The sequence below is a fragment of the Manis pentadactyla genome, chromosome 9, assembly GCF_030020395.1.
Source record: "Manis pentadactyla isolate mManPen7 chromosome 9, mManPen7.hap1, whole genome shotgun sequence".
NCBI classification, from domain to species: domain Eukaryota; kingdom Metazoa; phylum Chordata; class Mammalia; order Pholidota; family Manidae; genus Manis; species Manis pentadactyla.
Genome location: NC_080027.1, coordinates 75,396,634 through 75,415,251, shown reverse-complemented (window position 1 = coordinate 75,415,251; position 18,618 = coordinate 75,396,634). Strand labels below are relative to the sequence as shown.

At 39.8% G+C, this 18,618-nt stretch overlaps 1 protein-coding gene across 16 annotated transcripts in view; it reads right to left on the bottom strand.

Moving 5' to 3' along the window:
* Window positions 1–18,618, bottom strand: part of CD44 (CD44 molecule (Indian blood group)) — an 81,152-nt gene that overhangs the window by 7,094 nt on the left and 55,440 nt on the right. For 4 of the 16 annotated variants that reach the window (XM_057507545.1, XM_036891898.2, XM_036891897.2 and 1 more), the window contains 8 exons: window positions 18,331–18,447; window positions 15,523–15,651; window positions 13,936–14,064; window positions 10,824–10,925; window positions 8,867–8,965; window positions 7,833–8,039; window positions 5,227–5,292; window positions 1,424–1,495 (listed from right to left, as the gene is read on the bottom strand). The exons of 1 other annotated variant lie outside the window; for it this stretch is intronic. In XM_057507545.1, coding sequence (XP_057363528.1) covers window positions 1,424–1,495; window positions 5,227–5,292; window positions 7,833–8,039; window positions 8,867–8,965; window positions 10,824–10,925; window positions 13,936–14,064; window positions 15,523–15,651; window positions 18,331–18,447 — 921 coding nt within the window. The remainder of the gene's footprint in view (window positions 1–1,423; window positions 1,496–5,226; window positions 5,293–7,832; window positions 8,040–8,866; window positions 8,966–10,823; window positions 10,926–13,935; window positions 14,065–15,522; window positions 15,652–18,330; window positions 18,448–18,618) is intronic. 11 more of the 16 variants (XM_057507546.1, XM_036891900.2, XM_036891905.2 and 8 more) reach the window with 9 other exon arrangements.

The window sequence follows — 18,618 nt, the reverse complement described above, 5'->3', positions numbered from 1 at the left end:
GCCAAAAGAACCATAGTCAGCATTATTGGTGAGTCTGACAGAATGGCCCCACCAGTACGCAGGTAAGACTAGAAGATGATTTTGCTCCAGGTGTTTGTCCTACAGGCCTCTTATCATCAGCTAGCATTTTCAAGTCCCTCCAAGAGAAACAAATTTTTAAAAAAGCATAGAATGACATGTTGAAACTTATAGGTACCTTTGGTGCAATATTATTAAAGAGACTAAAGGAAATGTATATGTCTCTTGAAAAAAAAAACATTCCTTTCCTAAATAAGAGCATCTTCTATTTGGTTAAGAAACAAAACTGGAGACCACAGCCTAGTGAGTGGGGAAAGGACACTATTGTAGAGGGCTATACTTAAGCACATTCACTGGGAGGGTCATTTGGCGAAACCTTCAAAATGTTCATGCTTTTGGTCCAGCAATTATACTTATAAGAATTTATAGGACCTCAGAATTAGCTATGAAAATGTTCGTTACTGTGCTAGTTATAATAGTAAAACTTAGAAACAACCTAATGTCCAACAGTAAGGGAGTGACTAAATAAATAAAAGTATATCCATTGTATTATATACTATGATACAGGGGATGAATATTTAATGACATTGGAAAGCTGTAGTCAACCAGTTGGGAATAGTAGTTTACTAAACAAGAGGGTAGGTAGGTGCACCCTACGTTCTTCCCTTTCCCCAAGGTGGGGATCAGTTTGGAGACCTCTGAAAAGGGGAGACTTAAAAGGATAATTTACAACCCTAAGGAAAGCCTTCCTTTTGTGTAATCCCCTTGTACAAATGCTCAGTTGTGAGCCCAAGTCAAATAAAGAATTGGCCTCAAATGCCTGAATCTTGATGTTCAGGAGAGCCAAGTGGCCCAGCCCTCTCACTGCCCATGTAACACATTTTGAAACTTTCTTCTGTCTGGATCAGTGAAGATCATCACTTAAGAAAACAGCGTGGGGACCAAAAGAATGTTTTCACTGCACTCAACACACATGGCCTTTCTATCTGCTCACTGTCTGCAATGTGAAAGGCAAGTTATATGCTCCACCCTGACCACAGTAATAAAGGGAAGACTAGACTGGGATAGGAAGGACCTGGCTATGATGTGGAGTCCCCTGGTGATCATTCCCTTGGGAAGGAAGCTTTAGTAACTATCATGGCACTTCTCTGGGACAGGCCAGGGTTGGTGGGAATATGAGCTCATTCAGGGTATGGGACCCAGGAAACAGAGCATATTGCATCCTTTCCTACTACCACTGAGAGTTTGCTGTGCTCTCATTCATCCTTTAACTTGCAAAGAGGAGCCATCAGGTTCAACCATGAGACATTTAGGAGAACAGGCTTCAAACTGGTCTCTTCCTTTCTGAGACATTCAGAGAGACCTGCTTTTAGCAACGTTTTTGGCTCCACAGCTCCAAACTTACCTGGAATTTGAGGTTTCCGTATAGGACCCGAGGTTGTGTTTGCCCCACCATCTTGACTTCCACTTGAGTGTCCTAAGGGGAAAACAATACCTCTTAATCAACGTTTGGAACACATAAGCACAAGTGCCTTACCAAACAGCACACAGGGCCAACCTCCATGCTCTACATCACTGTGAAGCTACTTATAGACTCAAGCCACAGGTATTACATGAAAGATATCTCCCCAGAAAAGCTCAGTTTGATTAAGACTAAGATTTGGCAGTATTATTTTTCATCAAGAATATGAGAATTCTCTCCAGGAATCCTGTGCAGTGGTAAAGACCTTGGGCACTAGGGCAGGACACCCCTGGATTCAAGTCTTCTTGCTAGCAACATCTGCTGGGTCAAGTTACCCTCTCCAAGTGTCAGTTTTCTTATTCGTAAAATGGTAATAATAATAAAATCCATTTCATCATAAGTTCACCAAGGCCTAAACAAGTACCCAGGAATGGTAATTGTAGTTGTTGTATTTTATTTTTCATTTAGGACCTTGTTAATTCAAGTGTGGCCCCTGGACCAGCAGCACAGGCATCACATCATGAGAGTTTGCTAGGAATACAGAATCTCAGGCTTCACCCCAAACCTACCGAGTCAGAATCTTCATTTCTAACAAGATCCCTAGGTGACTGATATGCTCCAGAAAAAGCGAATCTAACATATCCAGGGTCTTCATAGACACAAACATAAATATTCAAAAACAAAGGTTTGGTCGGGGTGGGGGCAATGGACGTTTCTATGAAAAATCACCCTACTCGAGTCCCTGCTAACATAGTCCTGAAACACCCCTTTAGAAAAATGAACATGTTTTTAGGAGAATGAACATTTTCTCCTGCTATAAAACAAACTAGGGGAAAAAACAAAAAACCTCAAACAGGAAGGAAGCAATGCAAGACAAAGGGTCCACAGCCAGAATAGGAGCCCATCAGAACGAGGGAGGCACCTGTATCAAAAGAGACTTCTAAGGCATCTTGTGAAGAGACTCATTCAAATGATAGCTTTGTTGTTTTTTTTTTGTTTTTTACTCTTCCTTCACTGCTTCAAAACAAAATTTGAAAACAGCCCCCTAAAATGAGCTTCTTTTCCCTACCAACTGGGAACCCACTGCTGAATCCTAAAGGCCTCCAAGAAAAGAAAAAACAAGAAAACAAAACTCAGGACAGTCTGTTTGGCTAACCAATGGATGAAGATGGCTGGGCTTCCAATGAAAAGCTTTCCTCAGAATGTCAGACTTTCGACTGTGCACAGAGGACACTGAAATCTTGATCATGGTGGTTTATTTTGCATAGGATGGCTCCTGTTTATGCACCTTGATGTTTTTATTTAACTCAAAATGGAACAAAACAAATTCTAACCAGACGTCTGGCCATTTCAACATACTTTGTGCTATTTTGACAGTGGCCTTTTACTTCACAAACCTCAGAAGATGTCCAAGGTGCTTTTTCTAACTGCCTCCCAAGAGTCCTTGGTCACTGGCAGGTTTTCATCGGCACAAGTCATGGGATATTGGCCATCTAACTGGAGCTCTTTGGTCTTGAAAACCATCTAATTAGCGGTACAGCGACTCTTGCTGGTCTTTCTCTGACTCACAGTAGTCTTTGATATTTGAAAGGGAGACCATTAATGGATCATAATCTCTTTATTTTGATTTTCAAAAAAAGCTGCCCCAGTGAGGAAAGATCTGGGTGTGTGTAGGAGATGAAACCTCTTGTTTGAACAATAGACACCTGCACAGGCGTCAAACAAAAGAGACCACTCCCGCCCACTTGATTCTCACTTCAAGCAAAAGCCGAGGATGGACGAGCCACAGCAAGCCTCACCCTGAGCCCTAGAGGTCTGCAAATGCAGCCAGAGCAGGGCTGGTGGGGAATGCAAGTTCTGCAAAGGAAGACACCTGACGCTGCACCTGGGAAATCAGATCCAATCTGAGATGTGTACTCAGAGGTAATTCAACTGGCTTCAACTGGGAGAAAAACAGTCTAGGACAGTGCTTTTCAGATTTTAATGCACAGCAAACCACCTATGAGGGAAGATGGTGGGGTTGGGGGTGGGGTGGGGAAGTTGGTGTGGTTAAAATGCAAATCTTGATTCAGCAGGCCTGAGATGGCTGGATTTCTGCATTTCCGGCCAGTTCCTAGGTAATATTCCTGCAGCTGGTGCAAGGAGTAGGGAGGGTCTCTTGATTTTAGAGAGCATGGAAAGATTCTGTGTGTGTGTGTACAATAAGTCAGAGAGTTAGTAATATGTTCCTCTCATTTCCAAAATACTTTCATGTTCCTGATACTTCTTCACAAGAACTCTAGGAAGTAACCAAGGCAGGTGTTCTGATCGTCTTTCTACTAATAAGGAAATTGAGGTTGGGAAAGGCTAAATACCACACCCAAGGTCCCCAAGAACTTGGGATTTCTGTCTTTATTTTAGAAGCATTTCTAATGAGCATCGATATCCCTGTACTCTCATAGAAAAGGCTGTCACTGAAGCCATTATGTAAATGTCCATTTTCATGTTTGTTTTAAGTGTGTGAGCCTTTAAGCCTGTAGCTTAAGCCTAGCCCCAACTTCAGCATGGATGGGAGGACCACAGTTCAGAGGGACTACCTGGTTTGCATGGGGTCACCTGGACTGGCAATGCTCAGGAGACCGTGGGAAGACAACACTGGCAGAACCTTTCAGCAGCCCCAGTGTTAGGGGTCACAGGTAAACCTGACCCATGTCAAACTTTTGCTGCCTGGAGTAATACTTCCAGGGGTGTGATCTGAGTCACGACAAACAGGAATCCATTTAGTAATGCATGCTCGGCAGTAACTGTGGTCGTTACGGAATGCCTTCTCCAGACTGTGCTTATGAGAGGCAATATGAGGCCCCTGGACTTGCAACCTGGTTCTGCCACTCAACTCACTAGTCATGTCAACTCAGCCAAGTGACTTACTCTCTCTGAGCCTTCATTTCCTCATCTGCAATATGGGGACAATAATAGTAATTATATAGGTCTCTGAGCTTATAAGACAATTAAGTAAACATTATATGAACCACCCGAAATCACTGATATTTGACTGTTGACCTACAGAAATGGTAGTTTCATACAGTTCAACCTAATGTAAGGTGCTTAGAACAATGCCACTAGCACACAGTAGGTAAGCAGTAGCTGTTAAACCATGTACTGAGGTTTATGCTAAATGCTTTTCATATATTCTCTTATTTAGTCTTTAAAACAATGCCCTGCCACAATTATTATTATCCTAATTTTATTGGTTAAGAAACTGAGTCTCAGATCCTTTAAGCAACATCCCCAGTTAGTATGTGGAGGAGCTGAGATCAAACCCAAGCCATTCTTATTCCAAAACCCATGTTCTTAAGCACTCAGGTGTAGTGCAATATTAAACGGAAACTGTGCTTTAGTTCTTCCTGATCCTTTCAGATGGAAGACATTTCTCCAAAGCAGTGGTTCCCAAAGGGTAGCCTCTGTCCCTAAACCATCAAATTGAATAGTCAAATATCAGTGATTCAGATGGTTCAGCTGTCCCTGAGCAGTATCAGCGTCACCAGGGAACTTAGTAGAGAGACACATGCTCGGGCTCCACCCCAGACCTACTAAGTCAGAAACTAAGGACGGTGTCCGGCAACGTGATTTAATAAGCCATCGCTGTGATCATGATGTACGCTAAGAACATTTGAGAACCACTTTTCTAGAGGCACTGACACATACTGCATCAATAAACAGCAGGTTCAAAGATGATAATAGTAAATGACAAAGCAGCTCAAACTCACCAGCTGATTCTGATCCATGAGTGGTGTGGGACCTCCCACTGTGGTCCGGGGATGAGTCTTGATCTTCTGTAAGAAGCAACCAGGAAAGGTTCAGTACTGTGTGTTCCAGTTACAGCGCCATCTGCATTTCCTCATGTTTGTACTTTCATTCAGCCTATCACAAAGTTCAGTCTTTTAAAGGTAACCTTGAGTGGGTCCATGGTATTAATTACTGTCCATTGCTAATCCACTGGGTAAGTGGGCTATAGCTTTAATCAAAATTAAGGAAACTGGGACAGTACAGACCATCAAAGATTACCATGTGAAGTGTGGTTTTGGTAGAAATCCAATAACCATAACACTCTAACAAAAATACTATGAGGTCCCTGAAGGTCTGAGGTGGGGACTTGATACTGTTTCTTGGAATAAAAAGTGTCTACTTTGGATTATGACAGATGTGGGAATTTTGACAAATTGGGAATTATGACAAATTAGGAATGGGTATATTCTGTGGCTTAGGGCAGGCCATTTAAAGAGATTCCTCTGAGGCAGGAAATAGGGAAAGGTTTTGGTGTGTAATAAAAGATCTTGTGGGTTGAATTATATAAATATTCAAAGAGAAAATTCAACTGCCTACTTAGAGAAAAAGTCTGTAAAGATGTGAAAAAGAAATGGGGAGATGATAACTAACATGAATAATGTGTTTCTGATTATTAGGATACATTTCAAAAAATATTTTTCAGACATTAAATCTGTATTTTCAACCAAGAGTTAATACAATCCCATCTTCTCAAACATCCATCATCAGAAGGCTTTAGATAGAGATAAATTCATGAATTGCTAAATTCTGGATTCACAAGTCAGATCTTGGATTAGAATGTAGAAACTCCTCTTCTCCCTCCTCCCCATACATTTTCCAGCACTATACTAGAATCTTAAAAAACAAACAACAACAACAACAAAAACAGGACAACGGTTTCATAAAATGGTTAGAGTCACCCATTATGCAGGTACCTGTAAGGAATATACAATAGTCTGAGCATCACCATTTCTTTGATTACAGAAGGTGGAGGTGCGTGACCTGTAATCCCTTATGTAATTGTACAGAGAAGACAGACGGCTTTGTTCCTTGGCTGACAGTTAGAGTAACTGAAAACAGCATCTGCTGAAATGCTAGAACCAATATCCCCAGTACCACCACCATCACCACCACCACTGGCATCACCACCACCACCACCACCACCACCATTCCAAATGTTTCAGTTCTTAACATTAAGCATAAAGACTGAGAAAAATGCAAGGAAGAAGGGAGCCTTATCTCAGTGTTTTGGAAGAAAACCAAGGATGACAGTCGGATCACTAACAAATCATTTAATCCGCGGAGAACCATGGAAAATCTCTCTGTTTCACTGAGGAATGTAGAAGAAAGCAATCATATGTGAATATCAGTTTTGTAGAAGGTATTTTATTTACTAATGAATGGTCTTTAGTAAGATATTATAACTTAAAATTGCCATTTAAAATGTAAATTCATTAGACTGCATTGCAGGCCTTATTTTGCCAAGAGAAACTAGGCAGTGCTCCAAGATTAATTTCTCCAGAACACTGACAATGCTACTTAGAGTGCAGACCACGCTGAATGAAGAGCCAAAGGGTGTAAGTAGCTTTGTCTTGAAAAAACTGTTTTCTGCCATGCGGTGGGCAACCCAGAGGAAAGAGGCTGAGCATGAGGCATTCATGTTCTGTAGCCCACTGTCAGTCAAAGCATCATAGCTGTCATTGGCTTTATATAAATGTACAATCACTAACCTTTAATCTGCCTTAGTGACTGAGTGGTAAAAAGCATTTGAATAACTGGCACCAGGAGAAGAGAATTCGATTGAGTTTCTTAGCCAGAGTGGGTATTTACCAGTTCCCTTTTCTTTAATGCTAGTTTCTTAATGCAAATTGAGTAGCAAAGAAAAACAGAAGTAGGGAGGACTGTTTATTTGAGAAAAGAAGTTTCATTCTCATCTGAGGTCCATGTCCAGTGTAACTGAATAAATCATCTCCAGTCATCCTTTGCCATTACAAGGGAAATTCATTATTAGTGGATTTTTCATTAACAATAGATTAAATCATAAAGTTTTAAGTGTGCCTAACTAGAAGAGGTATATCCAGGAGCCCTTCACCAGAAGTAAAATTCACCAGTTCACCACCAATAAAAGATAATGATTTCAGATCATCAGAACAAAGATATTAAGATATGGAAATTAGTCACATGTTGGGTAAAACCTTACTAAACAGACAATATATATTAGTGGAATGAAATGAAATTGTTATTATTTATTTGACCTGTAAGAATATCAATTTCATATGGTTCAACTGAATATATCACAAAATCAGGAAGAAGACAAGGAAATTCTACCGTAACAACTAAGTCACAAAAATAAATGGAAACCTCACTGGCAAATTAAAGCATAATTTGTCTAGCCCAAATCTAAGTTGACGTGCACTAGAATGATGACTGTGATGAAAGCCATTCCCATATCACAAGTCAGTCTAATCACAGGAAATGTTCCCTGTAATATGAAAATATGTATTGTTTCCACAGAGAAAGCAAACCAGATAACAAGTGGCTAGGTTACCTGAGAAGGAACGGTCAAGATTAACATTGGAATCTCCAACAACAGTAACTTCAGTAACTCGGGGGGACCCAGTCAAAGTTGGGGTCACTAGGATGAGAGTGCTGAGCTCCTTTGTGTCTGGGGATTGAGAAGTATAACCTTCCACTGAAGCAGTTGAGTCTTCAGGAAGATTTCCACCTCTTCTTCCACCTCTGCCATGATTCCTATCTGTGTGGAGGTGGGATCAAGGGTAAACCCACATTTATAAGACCACTACCCATCATGTGCTCACCTTCAGAGCATGCAAAAGCTTCCCACTTGTTATTCACGAACATGGAGCAAAAGACTGCAGTTACACTATTGAACAGAATCAATATTTTGCAATTGACACCACTGGACATCACTCAACGGAAGGGATTTTCGTGATCCTAATACCCAAAGGAGGCATTTGGGCTATTAAAGTTAGGTGTATGCTATGACAACTGTGACCTTGAAGTGAACTCAGGTACTAGATAATCTTGAGTTTTCACTCATTTGGACCCATCTTTAATGAAGTGGAGGAAACACAGCATTGAATTGAAAGGCAAAATTATACTGTCTGCAATTGCAAGAGCAAATGCAAGTTTTCAGAGACCTGGGGTTTGGGTTATTCTTTCCTTTGCCAGAAGGAAAGTCATAGCACCATGGATTTATGGTCCAGAGGATCAATGGAAAAATATTATTAATAAAAGGAAAATAGAGAGTGATATAATTTAAACCTGTGTGCCAATTATAAGTCATGTATAAGTGATCTGTTATCTTTAAACCAAGCACTAACACTAGAGTTTAAGAAACCCAGCCTTTAAGATTAAGAAATTGAGTTTGCACTTAATGTACAACAGCTTCTAAGAGGTCTGCAAAACAGAAAAATCAGAGAACCATCACCAACTGCACCTTCAGATCAGAAGTAATTGAATAATGACAGCCGACTGATGTACCTCCACCAAAGACACTGCAAAAACATCCAAAATTTATTGATTTTTTTTTATCAATAGCTGAAGCCAACTAGGCTTTACCGTCCTCACGGCTAGATGCTGAAGTGGGAGTCACTGCATAGTCTTTATCTTCTGCCAAGCCGCCATGTGATGTAGAGAAGATCTGAGTATGACTCTGCTCTGTTTCAATGAGGGATGAATCCAGCATTAATTTGGAGCTTCCTTCGAAACAAATGAAAGAATCCTCTCTTTCCTGCAGATAGGGAAGATCTAGTGATAGGAGCACCAGATGGGTAGACTGAGGAATACTGAGGTTGATTCATCTCATTCTCCTCTGGTGGAAACGTACAACAGAATTCTGTTTCATCACCAATCAGCTTCTACAAGGACCTTTCTTCAGTACAATTAACAAAAGTAAAGCCCCAAGGTGAAGCCTGAGCCAAACTTTGTTCACCTAGGAGCACCCTGGCCCTATATACACCTCAATTGTAGCAGTGCTCCCAGTTACTCAGGAACACCAGAGAACATAGAGACAGAAAACAAGGAATCCCAGTGTTCCAACAATAATCAAGAGCATTTAGCTGTGGGGCAAAAAGTGTAACTGTAGGGAAATAGATATCATGATAGCAGGCAGCATACTTGTAACCATAAAAGAAAGAGAAGCTCATACAGAATAAGCTGCTCAAGTAACTCAGATCAAATTTATACAAGGATAACTAAGTCCCTTCTAAAGCATATTCAATTAAAGTTACTGACTTAATCTTTTAGTAGGTTTTTGCTCCTATCTGTGGATGAGGATTCTCATCACTGCACTGAAATGTCAGGAAACGCTTGCCTGGGCAAACACAGGGCCCTCACTGACATATATCAATTTGAGGCTGAACCATTGCCCGTATTTGAAATCACTTTGACTGTTTTGAGTTGATTTCTCTGGTGTTCCTCTAAGAGAGGTACTGACCTCTGAGTTACAGGTGCAAGCACTTCATAAAGCACATCCATAAGCCATGTCCACCACCAAGTAAACATTACAACTGGGAGAGAGATATGCACTATATCCCAACCCAACATCGAACAAAAGTCAACAGGGACATGAAGTGGAAATACAAGACCCTCCATTTGCCAGAGACACATTCTTAGGCTTATCTGCATCTCCTTTGATGTTTAACACTATGCTATTTACATTCTTGATGGTCAACCCATGTTTGCTGATACTTTCCTTTGCCTAAAAGTGCTCACCCTGAAAGGACTCTGTCCATTATGTGTAGTGAGCAATGAAATGAGGCCCTCTCAGCTCTGGATTTCTTTCATATTCTGTCAAGAAATTATGAATGACTTTAAGCTGATCTCTAAGATAGCCCTATACATAGAGTAGAAATCAAGGCTGCTAGAAGGTTAGCATTACTTCTACCAAATGTTTAGTGACAGGAAGAGATATTAGCAAATGTTCCTCTTTTGTTCCTGGGCCTTTCCACCTCTGTCAGCTGTCAGCAACATGCCTTGTCCCTCTTCTGTGGGCTGATGTGGGGTGTTCTCTATGATACTTTGGTCCCAAAATATCTTTTCACAACCATTAAAGCAGCCCTATCTCTCCTTTATCTTGGCTGGAGGAAAGATGGGAATCAAAGGAGACAGTTAGTTAAAACAGAAAAACCACTGTTGTAGTGTGGCCTTGGGTTTCACTAACATGACCACTTAGGGAAGGAAAATCAAGTTGAGTGGAGTTCCACATTCCTTTTTTTTACTTACTTAACATAAAGTCATCGAATCTGGAAAACACCAAGAATGAACACAAAATCAGATGTAAAGAGCCCCACCAAGAAAATATTAGACAAGGAAAACACCAAGAATGAACACAAAATCAGATGTAAAGAGCCCCACCAAGAAAATATTAGACAATGAAGACAGCTCCTGCACCCTGGGCTGAGCTGAGCCACACCGACTGTGCCATTCCACCACCAAGCTGTGCCTTGGGGCCAGTGTGAGCAAGAGCTGAAGCAGGAATACAGGCCAACAAAGGGACTGAGAGTCGTATCCTTACGAGTTGTCATCGAAAGAGGTCCTGTCCTGTCCAAGTCTTCTACCAAATCTGTGTTTGGATCTGCAGAAGACTGAGGTGTTGTACTATGACTGGGGTCTGTATCTGAAGAAATTAAACCAGTGTTATTGCTCAATTTCTTAAACCGCGACCCAGGGTGGTTTAAGGTCTATACCCAAACTATTTTTTATATTCAAACCTGGATAAGAGGAAAGAAAACACATATTGATACATGTCTCCAGAACTGGTATAGATTATTGTTTCTTCAAAAGAGCATCATGAGAAATAACCAGCTTTCATTCAAGGGCTCAGTTGTATGAAAGGCACTTTTTTTTTTGTTTTTTTGCTTAGAATGGAGGGATTCAAAATGAGCACATATATGATAGGCCTCCTAAGCGTTGCAGAGAGACAGGAACACAATCCAAGTGTCACTTGTCCCATCCATGCACAGTTCCTTTTTTACAGACACATAAGATCTGGCGCATAGAGAAAAGACAAGGTGCACTGGTTCGGGCACCATTTGGCCACAGCCTCTTACTTGGCAAAAGAACTTATTTTATAGATCTCTTCCCTCATTTGGCTCTCTTTGGCTTTACTACGTCAACATGCAAATAAAACATAAAATCATCGTTCAAAACTACCTCAACAGAGGGTATGGGGAATATTTAGGGGCAAGATACAAGAAACAGTGGTGTCAGGGAATCATTATTCCTGTAAACTTAGCTAAGTATGTGGTGTCTTTGGGATTTAACATGTACCGTGTTGAGTGGTACAGACATTTCACTGAAATGTTCATAAATGTAATTTCTAATAATTACCACAAATCAATGCTGTGGAAATAAGTTCTGAGTGAAAAAAAGTCAAACAATCCATAACCACCATCACTATTGCTGGCTTTCCCATTCAAAGTCCACCCACACTGCTGCCTCTGGAGAGATTTAAGCAGTTCCAGATGACTCCAGCAGGAAATGCTGGAATACTGGGCACAGCTACACTGCAGACCTTACGTACAAAAAGAAAAGAGAATCAAGATCTTTGTAAGGTAACAAATGGTCGACCCTATTATCCCAGGTTTCAAAAAAGAGGAAAGGCAGGCTAACCCAAATCAAAACCCCAACTGGGTATTCCCCTAGAAAAAGTCCTGTTTATGGTCTCTAGGAATTCTTGTTCATTTTCCATTTTAGAAGTAGCATCGTTCAAGAGCCACCATGCCATTCTACACTTGAAACCAACAGTATTGTCTTTGATGTGTTTATCAATTTAATGGAATCTCTTTCTGTTCATTTTATGGAGACTTAATATTGATTCTGAAGTTCTTTTACTGGCTTGGTTTTTCACCATGGATATCAGCAGAGCTGCCAGCAGCCATGTTTGTAAACATGTGTGCTGGGTCTACATGCTGCACGTTAGCCACTCAACATAATGGCCACCACCTAGCCATTCAGACTCATCTTCCTGTGTGGCAGATGGATCCACACTGTCTGGCAAATCCATTCCTTGGGATTTAACATGTACCGTGTTGAGTGGTACAGACATTTCACTGAAATGTTCATAAATGTAATTTCTAATAATTACCACTTAGTTACTTGTTTGGACTGAGAACTCCTCCCTTTATGCCTCTCCTTACATGAGTCTCCTTCCTAAAAAAAACTTTCCCTGACTTCCTTTCTCTGACTACCCAGGTTTTTTTACCCAATTTTCAAAAGCTAAATCCAATCCACCTTTCTCTGCTGCTCTCTGGAAGGTCCTGTGAATTTCTTCTGTGTTTCCTATTGGCAGCATTCGTTTGGCATCTATTACTTACTGTTTTGTATTGTTAGGTATATTTTGATGCCAAATGTTTTATTTTCTTAGCTAACTTTTAAGTTATTTAACATCACGGATCATGAATTGTACATCATGACTCCATAATGCATTGCACATTAGCAGGTATTTCATACGATGGTAGTTTAAGGGATTTCTGATCATTAACATTTGGGTGTGATAATGGTTCAGGTGTTCTAAGGAAATGAAATTCATTTTGGAGATAACATTGTTCAATTTGATACCAAGAGACATCGTCATTGTGCTCTTGGAACTCATTTCAGTGAGTTTTGTGTTGTGCATACCCTTGGCAATTTGGATCTAACTAATACATTCAATGCTATGACTGAAAATTCATATCTCTCTATTGGCTCATTTGGCTTGTCTCTTTGGAATGTTACATTTCTGTGATCAACACATCTTGTCAACAAACAAACAAACAACTTGAGTAACTCTATTCATGGGCATAGTAAGGAACATAGATTCTTCAACTTAGTAAAGAGTGAGAAAACGGGGCACCACCTGCTGCCAACTCTTGCAGATTCTCTCAGGAAAGCTGTCATCTGTTCTGATAAAGAAACAATTTCTTTTAAATATAAAAATCGGTCAGATAAAATCACAATCTTCCATTCTTATAGAACTAGAATCTTCTTTACTCTCTCTCTCATTTAATTCTGTTTTTTTTTAATTGCTTATGGGTGAATAAGAATGGTATTTAAGAAAACAGGGATTCCATCCTATGTAAATTTGTCTTTTCCCTAAATTTGCAAATATTTATTAAGGGCTAAGAGTGGTCTAAACCCTAAGCACAGGGTTTTATCTCTAAACGTAGTAAGAGTAAATAATAAAGTTTTCTGAGCTTCTTAGTTACTCGTTTGGACTGAGAACTCATGTTTTTGGCCTCTAAGATTTGGCTACCATAGACAAGTTATATCCTTTGGAATGTTACATTTCTGTGATCTGCAATGGTCTGCAATGGAAATGGAGTCAATCAGTTCATTCTTTTAAAAACCCTGAACTTAGAAATAAAAAGAAAATAAATCACTGTTCTTTCTTCAGAGAAAACAACTTCCATTCCCACCATTTTAGAACTAATTCTTTAACACTGCTGCCAAATTCTTCCCTCTCATCCCACAGGGTTTCATATTCAGATGAATGTGCTTATCATTCCTACCAGGAAAATTAATTTTTGCAAAAACTTCAAATTCTTTAGGAAAGTAGACTGATCTAAAACTAAGGGCATATTTCTAAGAAAATAGTTATTTGGTGGCTTTCAAAATCACAATATATAAAAAAGCTCAGGGGTTATTACCCATCCATCTTTCTGTTTGATGACCGTGTCCCATTGGATGTGAGATTGGGTCGAAGAAGTAAGTCCAGGAACTGTCGTCTTGATGCTGTGTTGTCATTCTTTGATTTGGATGGCTGTCATGGGCTGAGGCTGTTGTGAGCATGCAGTTCAAGCAATTGTCAAAGTGTTAGTTGACACTTGGCAAGGGATACAGTGATATTTTTAAAAAGAGTTGACTCTCTAGACAAGATAATGAAACCGTCTTCCTGGTATAGAGGGCCAGGAAGTCACATAGACACAGAATGTTTCAGCAGGTATGGGTTCATTAATGCTCATTGTCTCAGCAATCAGGACACAAAAGCATTAATGCCTCCTTCAGTAGATAGAGGATGAGTTATAGACATCAAGGGAAGATGAAGAAGTAGTTCTTGACCCGTGCCATGTTGCCACCAACCCCTAAAGGAGGAACTGTCCACACACACATCATTCTGGGACAACCAAAACCCAGTGAAATGCACATTAGGCTGGTAGTGATTTAGAGAAGGAACCAGATAACAACTTCCCATGAGATAAATGTGAAAGTAAATGCCAATCATCTGAAAAGCATGAATGGAATCCATTAGAAGCATTACCTTCTAACAATGGGATTTATGGCATAACTGACATATAAGAATGTAGCACATGCTTTTGCTTCATTCTGAGCCAATGGAAAAGTATAGATAGAAAAGGTTAATAGTAGACCCTTAGCAATAACTGCACCACATAGCCAGTCACTGAATTCATCGCTTTGCCAGGTATGCATTCAGAAGTTGCCACACACTGGAAGGATATTATGCATTATAGTCTATATTGCAAAGGGAGACATGGAATATTCCTCACTGATACCCAAGTGAGAATATGGAATTCACATTCTCTTATAAGGCAAGATGCCTTATATATATATCTGTCACACAGACATAAGAATCATGCATAGGAGCTTGCAGAGCCAAGTTATCTGGCATCACAGAGATGATGACGAGTCTAATTTCCACAACTGCACAATTTAAGAATAGAGAAGGTGTGTTTTTTGTATTCCTAAGAAATCATTGTACATTCAAGGACAAATCTCCAAAGAGACCTGACAAAAAGGGCTAAATGACATTAGATAGGTATTTTTCTCAAAATGGCAGGATCCATCTCTTCAAACATTGGGGTTCTGACCAAATGCTTTCTAACGAGCCCACTGTTTCATAGAACCATGTTGTAAAGCCTGGATTTGCATCACAGAGTGCTGCATTCCCATGTCATTCTGAACATGCGAAGTATTTTGAGATCAGAGTCTAGGCTACAGTCTCACTAGGGGCTGCCCAAAACTAGTTCTGAAGGTGACCAACGCAAGGGCGTATTTTATTCTCTGTGTGTCCTTCATGTGCTCATATGCATTCCTGTTTAGGTGATTTGATATAAGCATTTAAGGGTTGGCTCTGTGTTGACCACATCATCATTTATTAAGGAACTTTGACATCTCGGGACAATTCCTTCAAGGTCTTTTTGTTCAGTGTCCTCAGTGCTCAATATTTAACCCAAAAGAAGTTTCCACCCACATTTGCCTGTTAAACCATCCATTACCAGCTGTCCCTGCTGTTGAATGAGAGTCATCTTCTGGCATTTGGGGATATTCCCCAGGCCATCCGTTCTCAAACCACTGCTCTTTCTCGGTGGCTGTTTCTTCTGTTGCACTACTAGGGGTTGCCTGAGCTGTGAGAAGAATATCAGTTGTGAGCCATTATTGTTTGATTTCTTTACCAACACATATCTTCTACTTTAAGGGCTATACACTTGAAAGGGAATATAAGAAAGAAAGGCACCAAGGAGAGAGATCATTGATATTCGGAAAGGGATGTAAGAAATCAAAGAGCCCAATCTTTTTTGGGGAAAACTGGGACGGAAAGAAGTTTTGATGTGTTCAAAATCCCATAGCCAGATTAATACAAAGTTAGGACTAGACCACAGTCTAAGAATTCCCAGTATTATTCTTATTTTACTGAGACTATGGATTCATATATCCTGTCTGAGAGAGCTGTTTGTTCAAAGAATGGACTTTGCTCCAGTGATTTTAGGAAGAGAAATATGTGACAATTGAAGCCAATTAGGAGATCTTCTCTGATCGTAGTCATGTAGCCCATAATCACACACACTGGAAATGAAGCACCCATGGATTTGCCTACTATGAAAGATGTTGGGAATGACTTTGATGCTGTTCCACTGACACATTATGAGGTTATGTCAATGTGGCATCTAAAGTTGCCAAAATAACTTTTTCACAAAACTAATTCAGTAGAAGAAAACTATCCTAGCCAGTGTTTGGCATTATATAAATAATAGGAATGTGTGACAGGCTTAGAAGTTCAACCACTCAGTGTTGTAATTGTCCAGTTGTAAAAGAAACAAATGAGTGGGATAAAATTGTATCGGGTGCCTTTGGGAAAAATCAGAAAGCCACTGAAATTTTCATCTCTAGCAACTAAGAGTAAATTCTTAACTCATCAAGAAAATGAGAGCTTGCAAACTTGCCAAGCCAAAGGGTATTTTGCAACTTGTAAAACTGATTGTATGTCATTATTTTAGAAAATGATACCTGTAGTTTGGTAATAGCAAAGAGATTTAAAAACTAAAACTTATTGTCCTTGCTTTACCCTTGCAGTGGCCAAAATGTTCCTGGGGTTAACTGGTTATCCAGAGGGAGGAAACCCTCAAATCTTAAGTTTTACCTCCCACTGACTAAAACACTACCACATAATGAAGCTAGAAAAACCACCTAGTGTAATTACAAAATAAGAAAAATTAATGCAGACAGAGGCTGCCTATTCAGAAATTTTTGAAAAGATAAATAAAAATAGAAATGCATGTACACCACACACTTTCTATATCTGTTTATAAGCACAATAATCCTTTAAACACCCAGAAACTCCCTGTTATTTTCAACAGATGAGCTAACAGAGTATATGATTTCCATTGTAAAATATGAAGATTGGCTCTTTTCTGCAGTTTTCATGCTCTTTTGGTTAAGCCCAGAGGTCACCAACCAGAATCTCTATGCTTTGCAAGTACTGATAAGAGACTGGCTGCGGCAGCTCCTGCTTTCCCTCTGTTAGGGGCTGTTATGTCAGTTTCCAACTGTCCACCAGTGATGATCCCATCTTTCATATTAGGCAAATTCATGGGTGCTTCATTTTCAGTGTGTGTGATAATGGGCTATGTGACTCCCCTCAGTAATGATGCTTTTTAATTCTGAGCTTCTTGGATAGTTTTCTGACTTTTAAGTACAAACTGTCTTCAGTAATTCTAAGATACACTGTGAGAATCACACTCTGAAGAGACTTTTGCTTTTTTATTTCCTTCTTCTATGAGAAGACTCTTTTGTTAGCTCATAATATTCATGCATATATCAAATTTAGGACAATGCCCAGGACTTGACATATGTCCTAGCCGATGTCTAAAATATTTCTTTTCTTGTCTGCAGACATCTCTCAAACCATGGCTTCCCAAGTCCCTTTAGATTCTCTCTTTGGCTTCTAAGTGGCTGTTTCTTACATTACTTTTGCTTTAGGAGTACCCAAAGTTCTGCAAATGATGGTTGAACCATAGTTTTAAAAATGCTACAAGATGTTATCCTAAACTAAAGCTTCTTTTATTCCAAATATGATAGTCATCTCTCTGAGAGACAGACGAATGAAGAGGAGTATATACTTCTTACTTTTTTTGATCCTATCTTCATAATCCAGTCGTGAGACTTGAGATCATTTTAGAAAACCTGAGATGTTTGCATGTAAGTAGAAATAGCAGCAACAAAACCTTCCTAAATTTACCCTGGGCTTAAAAACAGGAAGAACAGCCACAGAATTCAAATACAGGTCATCTGGGCTATTGGCTTTCCTCCAGAGTACAAAGGATGCTTATCTACAATGCAGTGCGGAACAGAATGTGAAAAAAAAAAACGGCTGCGTCAAGGATCTTCACAGCAAGTAAGGATTCCAAAGATTATTGCACTTGTCAAGCTTTCCTTCCAGACCCCACTGCCAAGAACCAAAAGAACACACTTTTCATCATATGTTAATACATCATATACCATGAACATACAAATCACCCAAATGGAACCTCTAGGAATCTTTGATTAAAAAACCATACTTCAGATCTTTTTAAAACATTTTAACTTTTTAAAAACATTTTGGCCTCTTGTGCAGCCTAACAAGTTAGGCTTTTTCTTCCAATTTCTCAAGATTGTGTGCAGATATGGCAGCTTTTCATGCTCTGGGGATAAAGAAATTACAATGCGGAAATAGAAGATGTGCCAATGTCTAAAATAAGCCCTCCTCTTCTTTAGAATGACCTCACTAACCCATCTAAGCCAGAACTGCTGACTGCCATCCTTCTTACTTGTGCTTGCAGAAGGCTGGGTCTCCTCTTCCTCATGATGCTCATGGTGAATGAGAGGAGAGTGTGGGTCCTGGGTCCAGTTTTCTCCATAATCACTGGTGCCACTTCTGTCCACATCTGTCGTGATGATGGTTATATATACTGTGACTTCTTAGCAACCAACCTTTGATGGTTCTGTTCTTCCATTAAAGTACATGCTATTTAATGTTTCAATGCCTAAATAGTACCTCTGAGCATCTTCTCTCACTACTTTTGAGTGACTTCACTAACCTCTCCCAAGAGAAAACC